At 43.6% G+C, this 18,841-nt stretch overlaps 1 protein-coding gene across 12 annotated transcripts in view; it reads right to left on the bottom strand.

Annotated features, from left to right (window-relative positions):
• Positions 1-18,841, bottom strand: part of EPB41L1 (erythrocyte membrane protein band 4.1 like 1) — a 163,190-nt gene that overhangs the window by 11,756 nt on the left and 132,593 nt on the right. For 3 of the 12 annotated variants that reach the window (XM_077929226.1, XM_028734929.2, XM_028734930.2), the window contains 7 exons: positions 14,017-14,192; positions 11,837-11,985; positions 11,176-11,211; positions 8,380-8,571; positions 7,190-7,288; positions 848-3,700; positions 121-228 (listed from right to left, as the gene is read on the bottom strand). In XM_077929226.1, coding sequence (XP_077785352.1) covers positions 121-228; positions 848-3,700; positions 7,190-7,288; positions 8,380-8,571; positions 11,176-11,211; positions 11,837-11,985; positions 14,017-14,192 — 3,613 coding nt within the window. The remainder of the gene's footprint in view (positions 1-120; positions 229-847; positions 3,701-7,189; positions 7,289-8,379; positions 8,572-11,175; positions 11,212-11,836; positions 11,986-14,016; positions 14,193-18,841) is intronic. The other 9 variants (XM_028734935.2, XM_077929230.1, XM_028734931.2 and 6 more) reach the window with 8 other exon arrangements.

The raw sequence follows: 18,841 nt of genomic DNA on the forward strand, positions 1-18,841 counted from the left end.
ACATATATAAAGATATATAGTAGCTCAGTAAGCTGGGGAAGGAGATGGTGGTGGCACACGGCTCTCTAGGGTGAGGTTTTACACCACAAAAGCAAGCAGTTAGTAAAAGATCATTGAGACCTGAGGGGCCACTGGAGGAGCAGCCATTAAACTCTCTTCTTTCGGGGAGGCTTTTACTGATGGGCCTGACAAATCCTTTTCTTCCCAAGCTGGTTCTTGAAATTTGCTCTAGATTAGAGAAAAGGGGTTAGTCTTAAAAGAGCAGAAAGGAACTCAGCTAGTGCCTTGGTTGGAGCAGTGGGAAGCTATTTTTGTCAGCCAGCCACTAGCTTGCCAAAGGCAGGAGGGGAGGAGAGGAGGGGCTCACAAGCCAAGCAAAAGAAGGGATATCAAAATTAAGAGATGCAAGAAGGAAGAAGCTGGAAGCGTGAGAATGCTGCTGCTAGGTGTGTGCGTGGAGGTATGGGAGAGATACAAAGCTCTCAGCGTGTCATCCTTTCCCACCCTGCCACTGCACGATTCCATTCACAAAACTCATTTTGCTTGGATTTGAGTTAGCAGCTGGCACTCTCCAAGTTAGCCAAACCTCCAGGAGTTCTCTCTCTCACGCACATACACACACAGAGAGAACAATCCAAAAGCTGATGAACTGCCTGGGCCAGCAAGTTTGCATTCAGCAACTGAGCCAGGTCACACACACACAAAGGACAGGGGATGCAAGCAGCAAGAACCGGAAGCGGCTCTCGGTCAACGGCCATGTTTGAAGCCATGGCACATGGTGCATAAAGGCAAGTCACACAACATGCTTTATGAACTTTCCAGTGGGACAGTTCATTTGAGAGGTTACCACAGCTTCTGCCAAAGTGATTTCACAGCCAGAATCAGGAGAAGCCAGCTCCACATCCCCTTCCGGTTCTTGCTCTGATCCGACAGAAATATCTTCCTTCCAAGATGAAGACTGGGATGGTTCTCCCTCACTTGCTCCTTGTACAACAGCTAGGTAGTTCACATCCAGGGCTTTGCCATCCAAAGTGCCCGAGGCCAACTCAACATCTGTACAGCTGTTCTCTAAAAATATACCTGTTTGTAGCTCTATCTGCATCCTTGATAGATCCTTTGGTGTCTCATTGCCAGTGCAACTCTCGTACAACCCCTTTGGAGTTGCATGTTGCTCACCAAAAAGTGGGCTATATACTTCACCTTGTTCAAACATCCGGATTTTAGAAGCTACGGAGACTTCTTGGTCCATCTCATTTCTATACTCAAATAAACCCCCGTGGTTCTCTACAGGTGCTGCTATATCCTGATGTTTTTGAAGTGGTGTAGTTGTATCTGTGCTAAATGCCATGTGATTCAATGACTCTAGACCTGGTTTCCCTTCCTTGATAACAGTGTGCAGTTCTTCCCTTTCCTGTGCTACAGCACGATAAGGATGCGGACATTCTTTGCTCCTTTTTGCTGGCCCAATCTTAGGAGAGACAGTATGGGTGGCCTCAGTTCCGTCTTCCGAAGAAGATTGATCCTGGAATGTCTCTCTTGATTCTGGAGGTTTAGAATCAGGAGGGCCAGCCTGGGATAAAATGTCATCCCTGGATGGCTGTTTCAAGTTGGAGAATTTATCCCCAGTCAGCTCTTCCAAGTCTAGAGTTACACCCTCTGTTTCTTTGAGATGATCTTTGGCTACCTCTTCCATTTCATGGTGTTCATCCAAAGCTGAGCCTTTCAAGTCTTCGATTTTATCCTTACTCACCCCTTCTGCTTTTACGTGCCTATCCAATTCTTTATCTTTAGCCAACTTATCCAATACATCTCTGTCTAACTCTTCAGCCTCAGAGGGAGCACCCTGAGTTGTCTCTTTCAATTCTGAGAGATTATCCAAAGCTGATGGTTCATCTTTAGTTGACTCTTCAGACAGAGTAGGCTTATCTTTCATCATCTGCTCCACTTCAGTATGGTTGGCATTGGCTGCATCTTCCAGTTCTTGGAGTCTCTGTTGATCTACAACTTCCAATTCATGGTTATCCTCTTTAGCCAACTCTTCCAATTCAGGGTGTTTGTCCTTGGAAGAGATTTCTGATGTGGTGCATTTACTTTGAACTTCAGAGTATTTGTCATGGGGAGGCTGGCTTGAATCAAGGGTTTCATCCTGGGGCAATTCTCCTGGTTTTGCATCCTGTTGTTTACTCTGCTCTTCATCTGAAATTTCTGTAGTACAGGAAAGTTGCTGTAGTGAGAAACCCAGGGTGGATCTCGTAATCTCTATGGCTTCCATTTGAAGGAATATTTGAGAAGTTTCAGTTTCTTCTAATTTATTAATTTCTCTTTGAGTTTCTGAAGTTCTGAATGTCAAACCTACTTTTTCCATGGCAGTATCAACTTCCTTCTTGTCAGATTCTTCTCCACCTTGGAGAATACTGTGAGTTTCATCTGCTTCCTGTTCTTGCCCACAGGAGAGATAAGCTGCTGTTTCTTTTGTTGGGGATCCAGATTTTGGCTGTGGCATCGATAAATGGAAAACTCTTTGGCTGAATTCTTCTGTAGAATGATGTGCATTGGATTCGCTGTAAACTTTTGTTCCATAATCAGTTGGTTCCACTGAAGTTTTTTTCTCTGGAGTTGATGAATGCTCTTCTTTCTCATAAGCACATGACTCTGGGGGATGTATCTTTTTACCATCCTCTGTAACTTTGTCAGGCAAATCTGATTTTATAATTGGTTTACTGAGCTCTGATTGTCCTCCCCCGTGAGTGGATGACCTGGATTGGAACTCATCATCTTCCTTGATCTCTGTGGCACCGGAAGCTGGTGCAAAACTGGGGCTCTTCTCTTTTTCATCTAATGACTCTGTTTGGTTTTCCTGCCTGTCTTCAGATGAGCCGGGCTTTTCTCTGGCAGGTATTGTATTGATCTTATCACCATCTTTTTCATCAGTTTCTTCAGACCCCAAATAGATTATCCTTTCTGCAGCAGAAGATACCATCTTCACCTTAGTTCTAACAGTCTCAGAATCTGAGGTAGTTTTGAACACTTCTTTGTCTGACAGAGTCAAAGTAGTCCTGTGTTCTTGTATTATAGTTCTGCTTTGTTTGTTTGGAGATTCTGAGGCATGTATTTGTCCTTCTTCAACTTGGAAACCTTCAGGTATGGTACTCTTTTCTGTTGGTCCTTCGGGTTGGTGAGCTGGCTGCTCAAGAGTGGTAGAAGCCACCACTGCTGCTTCCATTTTGTCTTTCTGTTCCCCTTTCTCCTCAAGTTTAGTGGAAGCTACCACCACTGCCTCTCTTTGGCCTTTCAGTTCTGCCTCCTCAGGATGAGTGGAGGCTACCATGACCGTCTCCATTTTATCTTTCTCGTCTCTCTCCTCAGCAGACTGTCCATCTGTCTCAGAAGAGTGTTTCCTGCTATCTCTCTCGTACACATCATCATCCCATAACGATTCAAAATCTTCTGGGCTGGCTATCATTTTGGCTTTTTTCCGAATATGTGCTCTGCCTTCCTCTCTTGCTTTCTCTTCTTGCTTTGCTGCTGCTGCTGCTTTGAGTTCCCTCACTGCAGTGGTCACTTTTGTTAAATCCAAATCTGGATGCTTCTCTGAAGGACCTGCACGCGCCTCTTCTTTCTGGGTCTCAACTATTTGTTTTAGTGCTAGCTCTTCCAGCCCAGAAGTTTCTCTTTCTATAAATACCCAATGCTCTGAACCCTGCATTGCAATTGGAGCAAGAAGAGTTAGCGTTAAACATAAATTTCCTGAACACCTCATTATTAACATGCAGCAAGAGTCTTGCCAACATCCTTGTAATCACTAAACTGTATTACTACTAAAGAAACAACCTGTAGGTAGATGCCTTTAAGGAGGTGTTTGTTATTGACTTGAATGCATGCTGAAATCTCAAAAGCACAGTTCTGAGACTGGGGCTGAGAGCTGGATTTTAACAGACAGTATTTCTCCCTTCCCGTTTGCAAAAGTCTGGTGCCAAAAGTTTATACAAATCATGAGCTACATAGTCAGCTATGTGTGATTCTGACTGTTGGATTGATGATTTGGAAATTCAAGGTCTCGTGATCAAATCAGAATTCTAATGTAAGCTTTAAAACAATATTCAAACTTTGATTTAAATTAACCACATGTTAATTATCTGCATACCTAAGCAACGGACTCATGCATAGTTGTATCCACATCTAACTAAATCACTTTGTAAGTTGGGAAGTCAAGTTACTGTAATGAGACTTTCTCTTTGGTGCCTAAATTTCCAGAATGAAATTTATCCAGATCTTTCATATCTCAGTATGTCTGTGTGCAAGAATAATAAACATCTTTCATGATGGGAATGGGAGGAATCCCTTTAGCCTATAGTCAGGAGCGAGACTACAGACTGAAGATCCTGTTGCACCCTGTTTTTCTAGGCTCCAGCAGCATCCACAGGTTCTCCGCACTGAGAAAGCAAGTGAAATGGTTGAGACACTTTTGTTCCTTCACATGGTATTACACTCCTCTGGACAAACTTGAGTAGAGGCAATTTTGGTCTAGTGCCCCAGTTAATATGAACCCAAGATCAATTCCATTTAAAAAAAGGCAGATCAGAGGGCTAGAACTAGGAAGGCACTGCTAAGAAAGTAAATGGCAGAAACTGTTATGCAAACTGCTTTAAAAGGCAATACAGCAAAGTGTAGGAGGCAGGGAAAAGAAAACCTAGTATTTAGTGCATCACGTAGCACAGCACACAGCTACATAAACATTGTGTATGATGCTGTGTATTAATATGTAGTGATTTGCTTTTTATGTCATGTGTGTTATCCAAGCCCATCACCCATTGAGCGTTCAGTCATCACTATAGAAGTAAGCAGGAAGACAGAGCACGTATTGATGAAATGGTGGCAGGAGGGGTGGGACAAAGAGTTAGGTTAAGTCCCTGGAATTATGTGCTGGGGTCATATATATATGTGTGTGTGTGTGTGTGTGTGTGTGTGTGTGTGTGTGTGTGTGTGTGTTAAGCCCTAGACATACAGCAGCCCATTATTGGCTAGTTAAATATCTTAATTGTGGTTGGAGATGTTACTGGTGATTTCCCCAAAGACTGAAAGAATGCATTGCAACAGAGAGATTTTTCCTGAAGCCTCACAAAGGCTTCAGATCTGGTGGAGGCAGCTGTGATTTGCTCCAGTGCCATGTGCTACATTGTGGTACAATGCCACGAGTCAGTCTGAGAGGCTAATTCCACCACAGTACTCTTCAATACTGGAAGGCAACTATAGAGCAAACAGTCGTGCAGGTCTGAATGTATGCACAGAATGAAGTAGCAATCATTTACAGCTGTATGCTCAAACCTTGCTATAGAAAAATTTGTGTCAACTACACTGATGGGAATAAAAACAACATGTAACTCTATTTGCCTTGTCCCATTAAATATATCTTCAAGAAAACTCAAATGTAAGAATCCGCAAAACATCATTTCCATTTCTATTGTTGCTGAGTCTCCTAATAACTAGTGCTGTGACAAATGTTCGCTCATTTCAACATCGAAGTAGTATTTTGAAAGCAATCAGAAGCATGTCCTAAAAAAGTCTTAAATATGCACATGGTCATCTTTTTTTGAAGCTGGCATTGTTTCCTCTATACTTTTTAGGGACATTGCAACTTGGTTAGAGCTTCCTTTTCTTTCCTAGAGTGATCCTAGCAAATCAGGGATCACACCAACACCTTGTGAACTATTAAATTTGCCTATTAGATGTGCTTATGTCAAAAGGGAGGGAAAAAAATTATTCAGAGTGAAGGCAATGCTTCCTGGAGTGGTCACATGGGTGACCCTAACCAATTAGAGATCTTGTAGTGAATCTGATGACATACATTATATGCACAGTGCTTCAGACACTTCATAATTCACATTCATTATTCTGCCTGCCTTTGTTTCTGGCCTCACCACTCAGGAAGGTTGCCAAAAAGAAAATGCAGCCCCTCTTGGAAACCAACTATTATGCTGCATGGCATCTGCCTTTATTGCCATGCCCTGAGGACAACTAAGCACCCACACTCAAGTTTGATGATTGTCTCTCCATAATACAGTTTCTCTAACTATCTTCTCTCCCACTGTCCACCAGAAGGCACTTCTCTGTAACTTGGTCCTGGGCCATACTGATACAGTTAAGGCCCAAACTAACTTTCATAATCTTGAGAGCTATGCCAGAAACCACATTCAGAACTGGCACGAACTGTGCATGCTATCCATCCTAAGATAAGGTAAAGGTAAAGGTACCCCTGCCCGTACGGGCCAGTCGTGTCCAACTCTGGGGTTGCGTGCTCATCTCGCTTAAGAGGCCGGGAGCCAGCACTGTCCGAAGACACTTCCGGGTCACATGGCCAGCGTGACGAAGCTGCTCTGGCGAGCCAGCACCAGCGCAGCACACGGAAACGCCGTTACCTTCCCGCTATATAGCGGTACCTATTTATCTACTTGCACTTGGGGGTGCTTTTGAACTGCTAGGTGGGCAGGAGCTGGGACCAAACGATGGGAGCTCACCCCGCCACGGGGATTCGAACCGCCGACAATGCGATCGGCAAGTCCTAGGCACTGAGGTTTTACCCACAGCGCCACTCGCGTCCCCATCCTAAGATAGGAACTAGCTTTCAGAGTGAGTGGGTTTGACAACTACGGTGCCTGTGCGAACAACTATTGGGTTATTTATTGTTGGTTGTGAAATGCCACAACCACTGCTCAAGTTACAAGCTGTATATGCATGCACCTCCATTAACTGCAAACTGAATACAATATCAATATTACTTTCCACTGCAGCTGATTTTCATAGAGTTATCCTATTCAAGTACCAGCTAGTTCAGACCCGCTTTCAACAAACTTTACCCCAATAGTCAGTTGAAGAGTCTACATATACCACTGTCAGGACAATATTCAAAATCAACCACATATCTGCCCTTAACACACCAAGAATTACTAGGTTGGATGGAATAACTTTATAACATTTCAAATGAACCCCCAATTTACTGACCATTGCTAAATATGGCTGGTCAACTGTAATTAACAGTGTGATCTTATACATGCCTATTCAGAAGCATATCCCACCGAATACAGTAGGTAAGCATGTATAAAAGATTGCAGCCTAAACCTTTCTTACTGCAAATGGAAACAAAAAAGAGAAGCAGATAAAGAAAGAGAGAAAAAGGAAGGGTGGTGATAACCTCAGGAGAAGAAACAAGGCTTTTCTGTGTAAAAGACTCCATGATTAAGGCAGCTCCATACTCAGATGACAGATCCTCTGGAGAATCCTCTTCTGACATCTATTTCAGCAGGGGAAACCCAAGACCCCAAGGCAGAGAAAGAGGCAGAGAAAGAGAGAGAGAGAGAGAGAGAAAGAGAAAGAATGAGAAAGAGAGAAATAAGCAGTAGAAGAAGAGATAATGAGAGACAGAGAGACAGTAAATAAAGTATGGAGAATACACTCCATTCCTAGAGCTTTCACTTTCACCTTCCACTTTTACCTGACAACTTTTCTAGCATGAAAACACCCTATCCTTCAGCTTCCATCATTTCCGTGTCAATGACAATAACAACGACCTAATGAACGCTACTTCTATCTCCTATAACGCCTGAAGACACAGAGATCCACCTTGCTTCCATCATAAAGGTTTCAGCTCAGTTCCAAACATATCTTGCTCAATGCACAACCTTTGATCTAGGAATATTCGGCAAACTATGAGCCTAACTAGATGTGATGGGTGCACTCATGGTTGTTTATTCCATGTCTACTACATTCACAGACAGAACAGATGGGGTGTCCAATTTTACTATCAAAAGTGGCATGCGGTAAGAAGAGTTCAGCCTTCCTCCTCCTCATATGCCTTTGCTTCAGACACCTTTGTTCCTAGGCTGCTTTACATTCCTTTTATTGGAGCTGAGTTGTGAGCAAAATTGTTCTGAGCAATGGAGTGTGGAGAAGTAAGTGGGGAAGGACTCAGTTCTCCTTATCTATGCCCCTGTTTTGATGTAGAAGCAAGACCTCCATCCCACCTTATGTGCAAATAGGACAGACGTATAATGACAAATCTGGCTCCCTCCATCAATTTGGTCCTACCGCTTTCAGCCTCCATTTGCTTGTACCTTTGCCCAGAAACCACTGTTTTAAAGTACCAAGAAGCAGATTGCACACCACACTAACACTCAAACCACATAGTGGTGGGTGATCCATGTCCCAACCATAAAGGCTGGAGAGAATTCAAATGCAGTAGAGATGGATGCCACATGGTCCCTGATCAGACTGATTCTGTTATGATGTGAGCAGATAAAGTATCAAGAACGAAGCCACACAGAACAGCTGCATAGCACTGATATGCGACAGACAAAACCTTCATAAAATTAGAGCAAAACAAACCTCGTTGGCCTTCTCTGGGGTTCCCCTTGGTGTCTCATCCTCATGTTTGGGCGAGGAAGAGGCAGGCGAGGAAGGCAGCCTCCTATCCCGGTCCCTGTGCACGAGTTTGCTGTTAGGTTCCTTCAGGGTCCTCTTCAACTCATTGATGCTGGCCTGGTGCTTTAGCAAAACATCTTCCGGTTTGTCTAAAAACTTTTGGAGGGAGAGGGGAAGGTAACTACTGAGGTGAGGATTAGAGGAAGGAACATGAGTGGGACGAGTGATCTTTTCCGAGGTGGAAGCTTCACTGAGTTTAGAACCTCAGAGGCTGTAACCTCTGTAAAGTGAAATCTCCACTACAATGGAGACTTTAATTTTCATGAAACCACAGCTTAGGATGACAGTTAGGGCTAAAAGACTGGCCCTGCCACTGAACTTAATCAAGAATGGTCCTGTTTTCCTTGAAGAAAAGTCACCGTGGTCAAAGAGATTCCCTTTTGGTGTAAACTTTATGGTAATCTATAGCAGAATTCTCTTTCTTGACTCCCACAGGCCTAGATTTTATTTTATTGGAATGTTAGTCATTCTAGGGTCAACAGCTTAAGGAGCCAAGAGACAGATATGTTTCTGTCCAGTGTTTCCAATCTTGTATGGTAATTTCGATCGATATCCTCAGGAACATCAAGTCTGCAACTGAAAAAGCTGAAGATTTAAAATCTGAACCAGGAGCCAGATATAGGCTATTTCAAATAATAAAAAAGGATGAAAACAGGGCTCTAGGTTTGGTATAAAATCAAGTGGGTTCAGGGCCAGAATTATACGACTAAGTCATCCCCTTTTTATAAAGTTTTTACTGTGGTTAAGTGAAGTTCCACCCTGTTGGATTGTGCAAACTGTTTCAAAGAGAGGAAGACCATAAATATGTATGCCCAAGTCAAATAAGAATTTAGGTCCTGTTCCCTACCTGTGATATTCTGCTCTGAAGAAGGCCTCCCCTCCCCGTATTTCCAGATTCCACAGAGATGCCACAAAAACCAGTCATCAGCTCCAAGTCCCTTCAAAGCAGAGCAGCATTTCCCAAACTTTTTACAATCAAAGGACATTTTTCTTCAGAAATAAAATTGGAATCACACTGAAAGTTTTCTGTTCTGAGTGTCTAAGACTAAAAATAACTGGGAGTGCACTTCTTGTGCTTCTGTTTGAGTCACTGTTCTGGGTGTCACTCCCAACTACAAAGAAGCATGCCAAGAAAAGTGATTTACATTCAGTGCAGCCCTATGCATTTCTACTCGGAAGGAAGCCCCAATGATTTCAGTGGCACTTGCTCCCAGATAAGCGTGCAAAGAGTTGCAGCTGAAGAGATGCAACTTTTGAGGATGAGTAATTCTGCTGTCTATGAACTAGGAGAGACTGAATGATTAAACCATCTCCAATGCTGAAATTCAGCAGAAGTATTTTGCCTGCAGTGGAGACTGAGCGCTTTGGGGCTTCCTATAGGCATGTGTCTGGCCACTGTGAGAACAGGATAGTGGACCAGAAGGTCCTTAGACCTGATCCAGCAGGGCTCATCTTGTGTTTTTAAAGAGGCAAGGCAAGAATAGCTAGGTATGCAGTCTCCTTTGTGAGTGGGCAATTAAAAGGACCCTTTAATTGGTATCCTGCGCCAGACTAGCAGTCCTCTTCTGCCATGCCAAAGAACATATTTGGGGAATGACTGCCCTAGAGGCTGAGAAAGTAAGAACTGGAAGTGTGAGCATCTCTGAATCAGTTTGCCCCTTGCCCCATTCATGTACCGGTGAGGTTGTAAATAAGGACCATAAAAGGGTTGCAATATGGAGCATGCAGAAGAAATGGATGGTAAAACAACACAAAGGGAACAATAGCCGGCACTGAAGATCAGGTGCTTGGAGAATTTGTGTGTCTGTGTGGATGGATGGACAGCCAGGCAGGAAATCAGTAGCTGATACACCTTGGCTGTCTTGGGAAACTAAAATTGTAGCATGACAACATTAGTATGCAGTGACAGCATTTCATTCTGACTGTGGTTTGCTTTCCAGTTTTGATTCTAGAGCCTGATTCAAGCCTGCTAAAAATAAATCAACCAAAGCCATCATCATGGGATTCAGGCTGATTTGAATGGAAACCCTATAGTTCTTCTCTGAAAGGGGAAAAGGTTGAGGAACAACTCTGCATAGTAGGAGAAATCTGCAAATAATAAGCTGTGTGGAAAGAGCCTTAACCTTCTTCTTCACAGCCTGTGCTGGATACTTTAGCAGCCTGGTTGTTTATTTTTAATTCACCTATCAAATGTCACTCAAGTTCATCATCCAAAGAAAAAACTGAAGGCAACTTGGTTACCTTGCTTTCTACTGATTGGCAGCTTAGCAAGGTGACTAAGTGAAAGCTCCAATTTCAGTTCTACCCTAACCTGCACAAAATTCAATGATGCAGATCTTCTGACCTGCCACTGAGTGGTGTACATTCTTGTCATAACTATTTGTTGCCTCTGAAATACCTATTTCCTACCTGAGGACATCAGGGCCGGAAAACAGAAAGAGAGACAATGGGATACTAAGAAAACACAGGAAAGTGTCAGTTGGGTATTAAAATATAGATGATTTCCTAGGAAGCAAGTAGCTGAAGTGACCTGGCTACTGCTTGCAAGGAGGGCTACTTGTGGAATAAAAGATGCTTCCAGTCTGAATACATCTTGTATCCCAGTAAACAGGGGCACAGTCAGTGTGGTTTGCATGTTTAAAAGAGGATGAGCACTAGGATGCACTGATGAGGCGTTAAGACATTCCAGAAAGAGAATACCTCCTGCTTGTGCCTTGGGGTGGTTTCTTGTTCCGGCTGGCAGCAAAAAGAAGGGGGAGGGAAGGAACTAGCAGAGTCAGTCAAGGGAACTCATAGAACACACATTATACTGAGGTTATAACTCAGGAGCCAAGAAAAATATCATCTGTAATGCCATGTGGTTTCAGCATGGAGTTGTCAGCATTGGAAAGGGCTCTCTATGGTGTAGCCTTTTTGTCTGCAAATGAGGAAACCAGGAATGGCGTGTGTCATAAAAATCTACTGATGGAAATTTGGGGAATGGAGAAGGTCAGAGGAAACCACAAGGGCAGATTATTATTTGTTAAATAACGAATTAAATCCCATTTCATATATTATGAGCTGAGCCCCAAATCCCTGAGAATTCAAGGTTAAAAATATGTCGGCTGTTGCCTTTAGCCAGCCTTCCTTGCTTCCACTATCCGTGCCAAGCAAAGCTACCCTTGTGAAAGGAGTATGGAGCTGGGAGCTCCATCCATTCGTGGGGTGGGGAACAGCTTGATTTGAAAAGCCCGATTCTGAATTGAGATGAAGGGAGCTTGCTCCTCACTTAATTCATCTCTTAATTCAAAGAGTAGGGGCCAGGGGGCAGAAACCTCCCTTCAGGGGCAGATCTCGCAAAGCCTCGATGTAGATTTTGTACCTTTAGCTCCTTGATTTTTGTTGGGGTGGTCACCTCTTCATCCTCGGTCTCGGACCGCGTTCTTCCTCCATACCTGCTGTCCGTGTCTCTCCTGTCTGACTCTGTTCCTCCATCGTGATTCTCGCTGACTGAAGCTGGGCGAGAGAATTCTGCGCAGAAAAGAGAGAGAAACGGAGGAGCCCTATTTTGTCCCATTGAGTCCAGCCAAAAGCAAGAGTAGATTTGTTCTGCACAGGCTACTGTACCTGCTTTTTAATTCTAGAAACAATGTAATCTCAATATTTAAAAAAGGTGCAGAGCTCCCCTTTCCCTTGGTGGGGGACACCCCACAGGCTCGTGATCCAACACTGCCATAAAATCAGCTCTGGGATTCAAGTCTTATTTTGATCTTTGTTTTCCTGAGATTCCTTGAGTCAAGTCCTTGACAACCCAAAAACATCACCACTCATCTGCATCAGGGCTGATCATCTCTTGCTTAGCACACTGTATAATAAGTGGCTTACTTTGTGCTACATCTAAAGAGGAACTATCCACCTAAAGTTTATGGCATGTTACACCCTGCAAGAGAACTTCATGAAAATGCTTTACCGTTGGTATCTAACACCATCAAAGTTGGCAAAAATGTACAGAACCAGGTCAAGCATTTGTTGGAGATGTAGAGAGGCAGAGGGTACAATGATACACATGTGGTGGAATTGTAGGGAAATAAGGGAATTTGGGGACATAATATATAATGAGCTCAGAAAGAATGTTTATTAGAGAGTGGGATATTTACATAAAATATCTTAAAGAGCATTGTAAAAATGTGAATTCTCTGACAGGCTTAGAATAACCCCTGTAGAAACATAGAAAATCTTATAAAAATAGAGATATAGGAAAAGATTGGAATGATAACAAAAAGTGTGTTACATAAAAGAAACCTGGGACCCTTGATGGTGTGACTGGAAGTCATAATAGAAGTTGTGTTGTAATAAATTTATTTACTCTTCGCAATTTGTATATCCTTTGGTTTTTCATTTGTTGACTTTTTTCTTTCTTTTTTAAAACTAATAAAGCAATTAAAAATAGAGGGTGCTGTATAAGGAAGGCAAAAGAGGAGGTATATCACCTGCTCTCCCATATTGTGGATCTATTCCTCAGGAATGCATCTATCTCTGGTCAGCTCACTGTTTCTACATAGTGACTTATTATATTTTAGCCCCCTGAAGTAAGAATGCATTCCTAACCCCTTTGCTTAAAATTAATGGGGCAACTGCTTAACCAGTGTTGATCACTTTGCTATAGTTACTATTTTATATATAATGCTCCTGTCACCCACTTTTTTAGTAGCTTCTAGGTTTACAATAGTGTAGGGGGACAATGCAACATGGCAGAAACATGGTGAACAAGACCACTCCATTGTTGTAGTTCCTCATCCTCTACGGCACAGAATTCCCTTTCTATGGCAGTTTTTCACTTCTGCTTCTCTGTTTTTTCAAGAATAGAAGCTGAGCTGCCTTGGTGAACATAATATTTCTAACAACACAGGAAGAAAAACCTCTCCAGCATTCACCCCCCCCCCCCAAATATCTCGTGTCCAGAAGTTGCAGGCGGCAGCTCAGGTAAACAGAAAGGGCTAATGGAATCATCTGCTTCTTTATTGCTGAGTCCCTATGTTAAACAAGTCCTAAAGTAGGGAAATTCAGCCCTCCAGAGCAAATGAGCTTGGTGGTTTAGACCACAGAGCCACCCGCTCCCTTTACCTACCTTCTTAAGTTCATAACGTGATACAGCCCTATGAGTCATGCTGTTGTGTATGTGTGTGCATCTGTATGTACATATGAGTACAACAAACAGCTTTTTGCACATTTGAAAGAAAAATTTCCTTAAAAGCAATGGTCTCCAGACTAAGGGCCACCAATACTTTTCTCCTTGTTTGGGTGCCCCTGATAAGTGCTCTCCTCCATGGGAGCCAAAATCCTTGCCCCATTTTGGGAAGCCTGGCAATCCACCCAAGGGACACCTACGAATCATTGTTGGAAAAAACTGCTCTTGAGCCCAACACAGCAAGGAATAATAAACTTGCCCCGCTAGCCCACAACCACCCATCACCCCAGTTGATGCCCCCATCCTTTAAACATTAGCCTTCCCATGCCCACCAGTGAACCAATCTCCCTCCCCCTCCCCAATTTGGGGCATACCTCCATCGAGGCTGCGAGACATGGTGTACCGTTTGCTGGAGGAGCGCTCGAAGTAAGGGGCAGGACGATCGATCAGGGCGCTGGCCTGTCGCGTTTGAGCCTGTGTTCGCCCACTGTAGCGGAACTTAGAGCCCATGACTAGGAAGCCCTTTGGGGGAGGCTCCGGGGACACTAACCTGCAGAAGGGGAGGAGGAGGAGGGAAAACATTGTAACGGATTAGTAGCCCGCTCAGCAATATAATGCAAAGTACCAGCTCTGATACAAAGGGAAAGCAGGCAGCAGTGGCAACATCTCAAAGTTTGCAGATTTTATGCTGTGAACTGCCCCAAGATCTTTGGATGAAGGGAGGTATACAAGTTCAATAAATATAAATGAAATATTATGTTTCATTATGATATTATGATCAAATATGTTTAGCCAGAGGTAGCTTACAATCAGCCTCAAGGTTGTGAGTTGTACTGTCTGTCATACAGGGTTCTGAGCATGGAAATCTAATGTCAAGTAATTGTTTACTTAATCACTCTTTCCAGGATAAGTACCATTAGATGAAATTTGTGAAAGGCGAAAGATTTATACGATGGCTTCATGTGCAGACATCATGCATGCACCCCCCCCACCAAAAATTTTCAAGGTTCTCATCCAGTTAACAGATTAAAAGGTAAAGGGACCCCTGACCATTAGGTCCAGTAGCGGACGACTCTGGGGTTGCGGCGCTCATCTCGCTTTATTGGCCGAGGGAGCCAGCGTACAGCTTCCAGGTCAGCATGACTAAGCCTCTTCTGGCGAACCAGAGCAGCGCATGGAAATGCTGTTTACCTTCCCGCTGGAGCGGTACCTATTTATCTACTTGCACTTTGATGTGCTTTCGAACTGCTGGGTTGGCAAGAGCAAGGACCGAGCAACGGGAGCTCACCCCGTTGCAGGGATTTGAACTGCCAACCTTCTGATCGGCAAGCCCTAGGCTCTGTGGTTTAACCCACAGCGCCACCCGTGTCCCTAGCCAACAGATTACCATTCATCAATAAACAGTGATTCTTACTTGCCAGAACAACCTTCTGCAAGTTATTAATGTAGCTATGTTCTCCTTCCAATCATGGTTTAATCGGACTTTGATGCCCTAATTTTGAAGAAAGAACATTTTACTTGCCCTGCTGATGCAGCAAGTGAGTTTGATCTGAAGGTCCCTTGACTGTGACAATCTGAAACTTTGATGTATCTGTGTTCTGTGCTGCCTTGCTAAACAGGTTGATTTATTCTACACATTAAGCAGAGTTGAGTGATAGATTTCTGGACTGTGCTCCATGATACAGGGAAAGTTTGCATTTATTTAATGTCCCTGCATGTCAAAGGCTCCCTATTTTATAATAAACCAACATGTTCGAGAGTATGCAACATTAAACATTTCTCTTGGATGTGCAAGTTTTATGAGTTCCCTTTCCTGCAGTTGGAACTGCTACAGTCCAGAATTCTACCCCATTAGATTGACAAGTTCTTCTGTGTAACGTGTAGAATGGCTCTTAGGTCTCAAGGCAAGGCAGCTATGCTATCTCAGTTTCCTAGATCTCCACTACTCATTTGAAACTATGTGCTTCCCCGCCTGAAGCATCTCTTGTACCTTCCATCCCTCAGAAACTGTTTGCAATGTTCACTTGCTGACACACACACAACTATACATAAAAGAGTTGTTTGGATTTGCAACCTTTTCATGGAACTACAAAACACAAATGTTGGGCATCTCCATCACCCTGCAATGGTATCACCCTTGATATGCGTACAAATGTGTTTATGGGGAAAGTAACATTTAAAAAAAAACAATAAAGAAGGCCTATTGAAAAAGAAATATGGCAAGCACAGCGACTACATTTTTGAACAAATGCTGACATATTCCTGCAAAATGTGCCTGTAGCATGCCAAACGTCCAGGTCTTATTTTAATATAATGTTTCATTTAGTAATTGCATCTGAATCTCACCCCTCCTGGAAGGAGTTCACAATACTGAGGAATATCCCATTTCCTCCCCACAACAATCCAGTGAGGTAGGTTGGGCTGGGTGTTGTTAACTGGTCTGAAGGTCAATCATAGATTTGTAGGGCTGGAAGGTACCTCAAGGGACATCCAATCCAACTCCATGCAACACAGAAAACTCAGTTAAAGCATCCATGATAGATGGGCATCCAACCTCTGCAAACCAGAGAGCTTTGTAACCAGTAGCTCTACGTGGGGCTACCTTTGAAGGTGACCTGGAAACTACAACTAATCCAGAATGAGGCAGCTAGACTAGGAGTGGTCGCCAAGACCCTATAACACTGGTCCTGAAAGAGCCACGTTGGCTCCCAGAACGTTTCCAAGCACAATTCAAAGTGTTGGTGCCTTTAAAGCCATGAATGGCCTCGGCCCAGTATAACTGAAGGAGGATCTCCACCCCCATCGTTCAGCCTGGGCACTGAGATCCCCCTCCAAGGGTCTTCTGGCGGTTTCCTCACTGTGAGAAGTGAGGTTACAGGGAACCAGGCAGAGGGCCTTCTCAGTAGTGGTGCCCACCCTGTGGAACGCCCTCCCATCAGATGTCAAGGAAATAAACATCTGACTTTTAGAAGACATCTGAAGGCAGCCCTGATTAGGGAAGTTTTTAATGTTTGGTGTTTTATTCAATTTTCAATCTGTTGGGAGCTGCCCAAAGTGGCTGGGGAAACCCAACTGGATGGGCGGAGTAGTAATAATAATAATAATAATAATAATAATAATAATAATAATAATAATAATAATTCTTCGAATCCTACTTGGAACTTTCAATCCAAACCCAGCACTCAATCCAGCACCACACTGCCTTTTTTATATAAAATGGTTATGTATATGGCATATGAATCAAATCATCACCTTTCTAGCCTACCTGAATGCCACAATTCTTCTGCTTTGGTGAACGAGCCAGCTGAAGAGCACTACATGAAGCTCTCTGGGGCACTTGGTTTTTCTAACCTTAACTAAATTTTTAAAACATTCTGCCTGCCAATGCCTAAGATGTTCCCCATCATTTAGGATTAACTAAATCAGTGCAATCTGTAGAAAGTTAACCCGTGACGAAGAAGAGCTTCCGAGCCAACTCTCTCTTCCATGCCTTCCCTGAGGGCTTCCCTGGGATGTTAATGGCTGGAGTGCCAGAGGAGGGGCAGGGAGAGCAAAGTCATAAGTCAGGCAAGGAGCAAAGGCCACAGGCCTTATGCTGGCACATGTGTTGGTTTAGTGTGCAGCCATCTGCTGACGCAGCTCTTTGGGGAAAGATGTATTTACACCGCGGTAAATATATCCAGTTACTAGGCTATGTTATTATGACAACATCTGCTTCCAAACATCTGTTATTCTATTAGTGTGAATAAAGGATTGGTAGGAAGACCTCAATGATTATTTATTTATTTATTGGGGGGATAGTTTTAAGAACTTTAAAACCATCCTGCACTGCAGGGGGTTGGACTAGTTGACCCTTGGATCCCTTCCACCTCGATTCTATGACTGTGACTACGGCAGGCCCACGTGCAGCAAGGCGGGGATACAGAGACAGCATCAGTGTGTGCAATGCAGTTGGGCTGAACCAGGAAGAAAAGAACACACCTACCCCTGCTCTGCAAACACAGAAAAACTTAAGTGTGCATTTTGTGTGTGTGATGGTTCTCCACTTCAAACTTTAGTCCACCTGCCCCAGCCCTTGCCTGGAAGAGGAGAGAAACAAACCTATCATGTTCAAGGCCTGGAAGGCACACCCAACTGGGTTCACTAAACTCCCCCTCCAATACAGTGGTGCCTCGCAAGACGAAATTAATTCGTTCTGCGAGTTTTGTCGCCTTGCGATTTTTTTCGTCTTGCGAAGCACGGTGTCGGGAAAGTTTTGGAAAAGCTTCAAAAATCACCAAAGTCCTTAAAAACCTCAAAAAAGGCCACCACACCGCATTCTATGAGTTGCTCCTCGAAGTCAAGTCGCAACTGTATTAACGGTGTTAAGAAAAAGGAAACAAACTTGCAAGACGTTTCCGTCTTGCGAAGCAAGCCCATAGGGAAAATCGTCTTGCGAAGCAGCTCAAAAAACAAAAAACCCTTTCGTCTAGCGAGTTTTTTGTCTTGCGAGGCATTCGTCTTGCGAGGTACCACTGTAGAGTCCATTTCATAAGACTGGAAACAGAAAGCCATCTGCATACAGCGACGTCTCAAGTCAGGGTGCTATTAGACTGCTCTTCACTAACGCTCAAGGTTTTTCCCCAGTCACACTCCTGATCCCCTATCATGTCCCCAGTTCCCATTTCTCCTGTCTTGAGTTTTGCCCAATGGTCTTATTGATTCTAGTTGACTTTATGACTCTGCCTCTTGATTGTGGCTTGGATTAATGGCTCTTGCCAGCTGCAGACTGAAGCCCTGCACTTGCATCTTCGCCAAATCCTAGCGTAAGCTGAATTCTGACACAGTGTCACTTCCCTATATTGCTTTGTTATCAGCTATATGCACGGACGGTTTATCCCCTGAAGCTCTCTAGTGCTCTTTCTCATGTGCTCTCCCACCCCACCTTGAAAGAAGAGGAAGTTTTGGCTTTGTGGATGTGCCCAATATCGGAAGATTGTGAGGAGCACCATATGCAATTTACGGATTCCTTGCATTACGTGGAAGCCACACAATGTGACAAAGAAACCCACAGTCGGCCCTACTTGCTTTTTGTTGTCATCTGAACAAACAAACCTTCTAAATGCATCTAGGGATGTTCTGCCAGCTGCTCCTCAGTGAATGTTAAAGGGGAAAAGGATGTCACAGGAAATGTACAGGGTAAACGATCTGGGACTATGT

The sequence above is a fragment of the Podarcis muralis genome, chromosome 5, assembly GCF_964188315.1.
Source record: "Podarcis muralis chromosome 5, rPodMur119.hap1.1, whole genome shotgun sequence".
In the NCBI taxonomy this organism is placed as follows: domain Eukaryota; kingdom Metazoa; phylum Chordata; class Lepidosauria; order Squamata; family Lacertidae; genus Podarcis; species Podarcis muralis.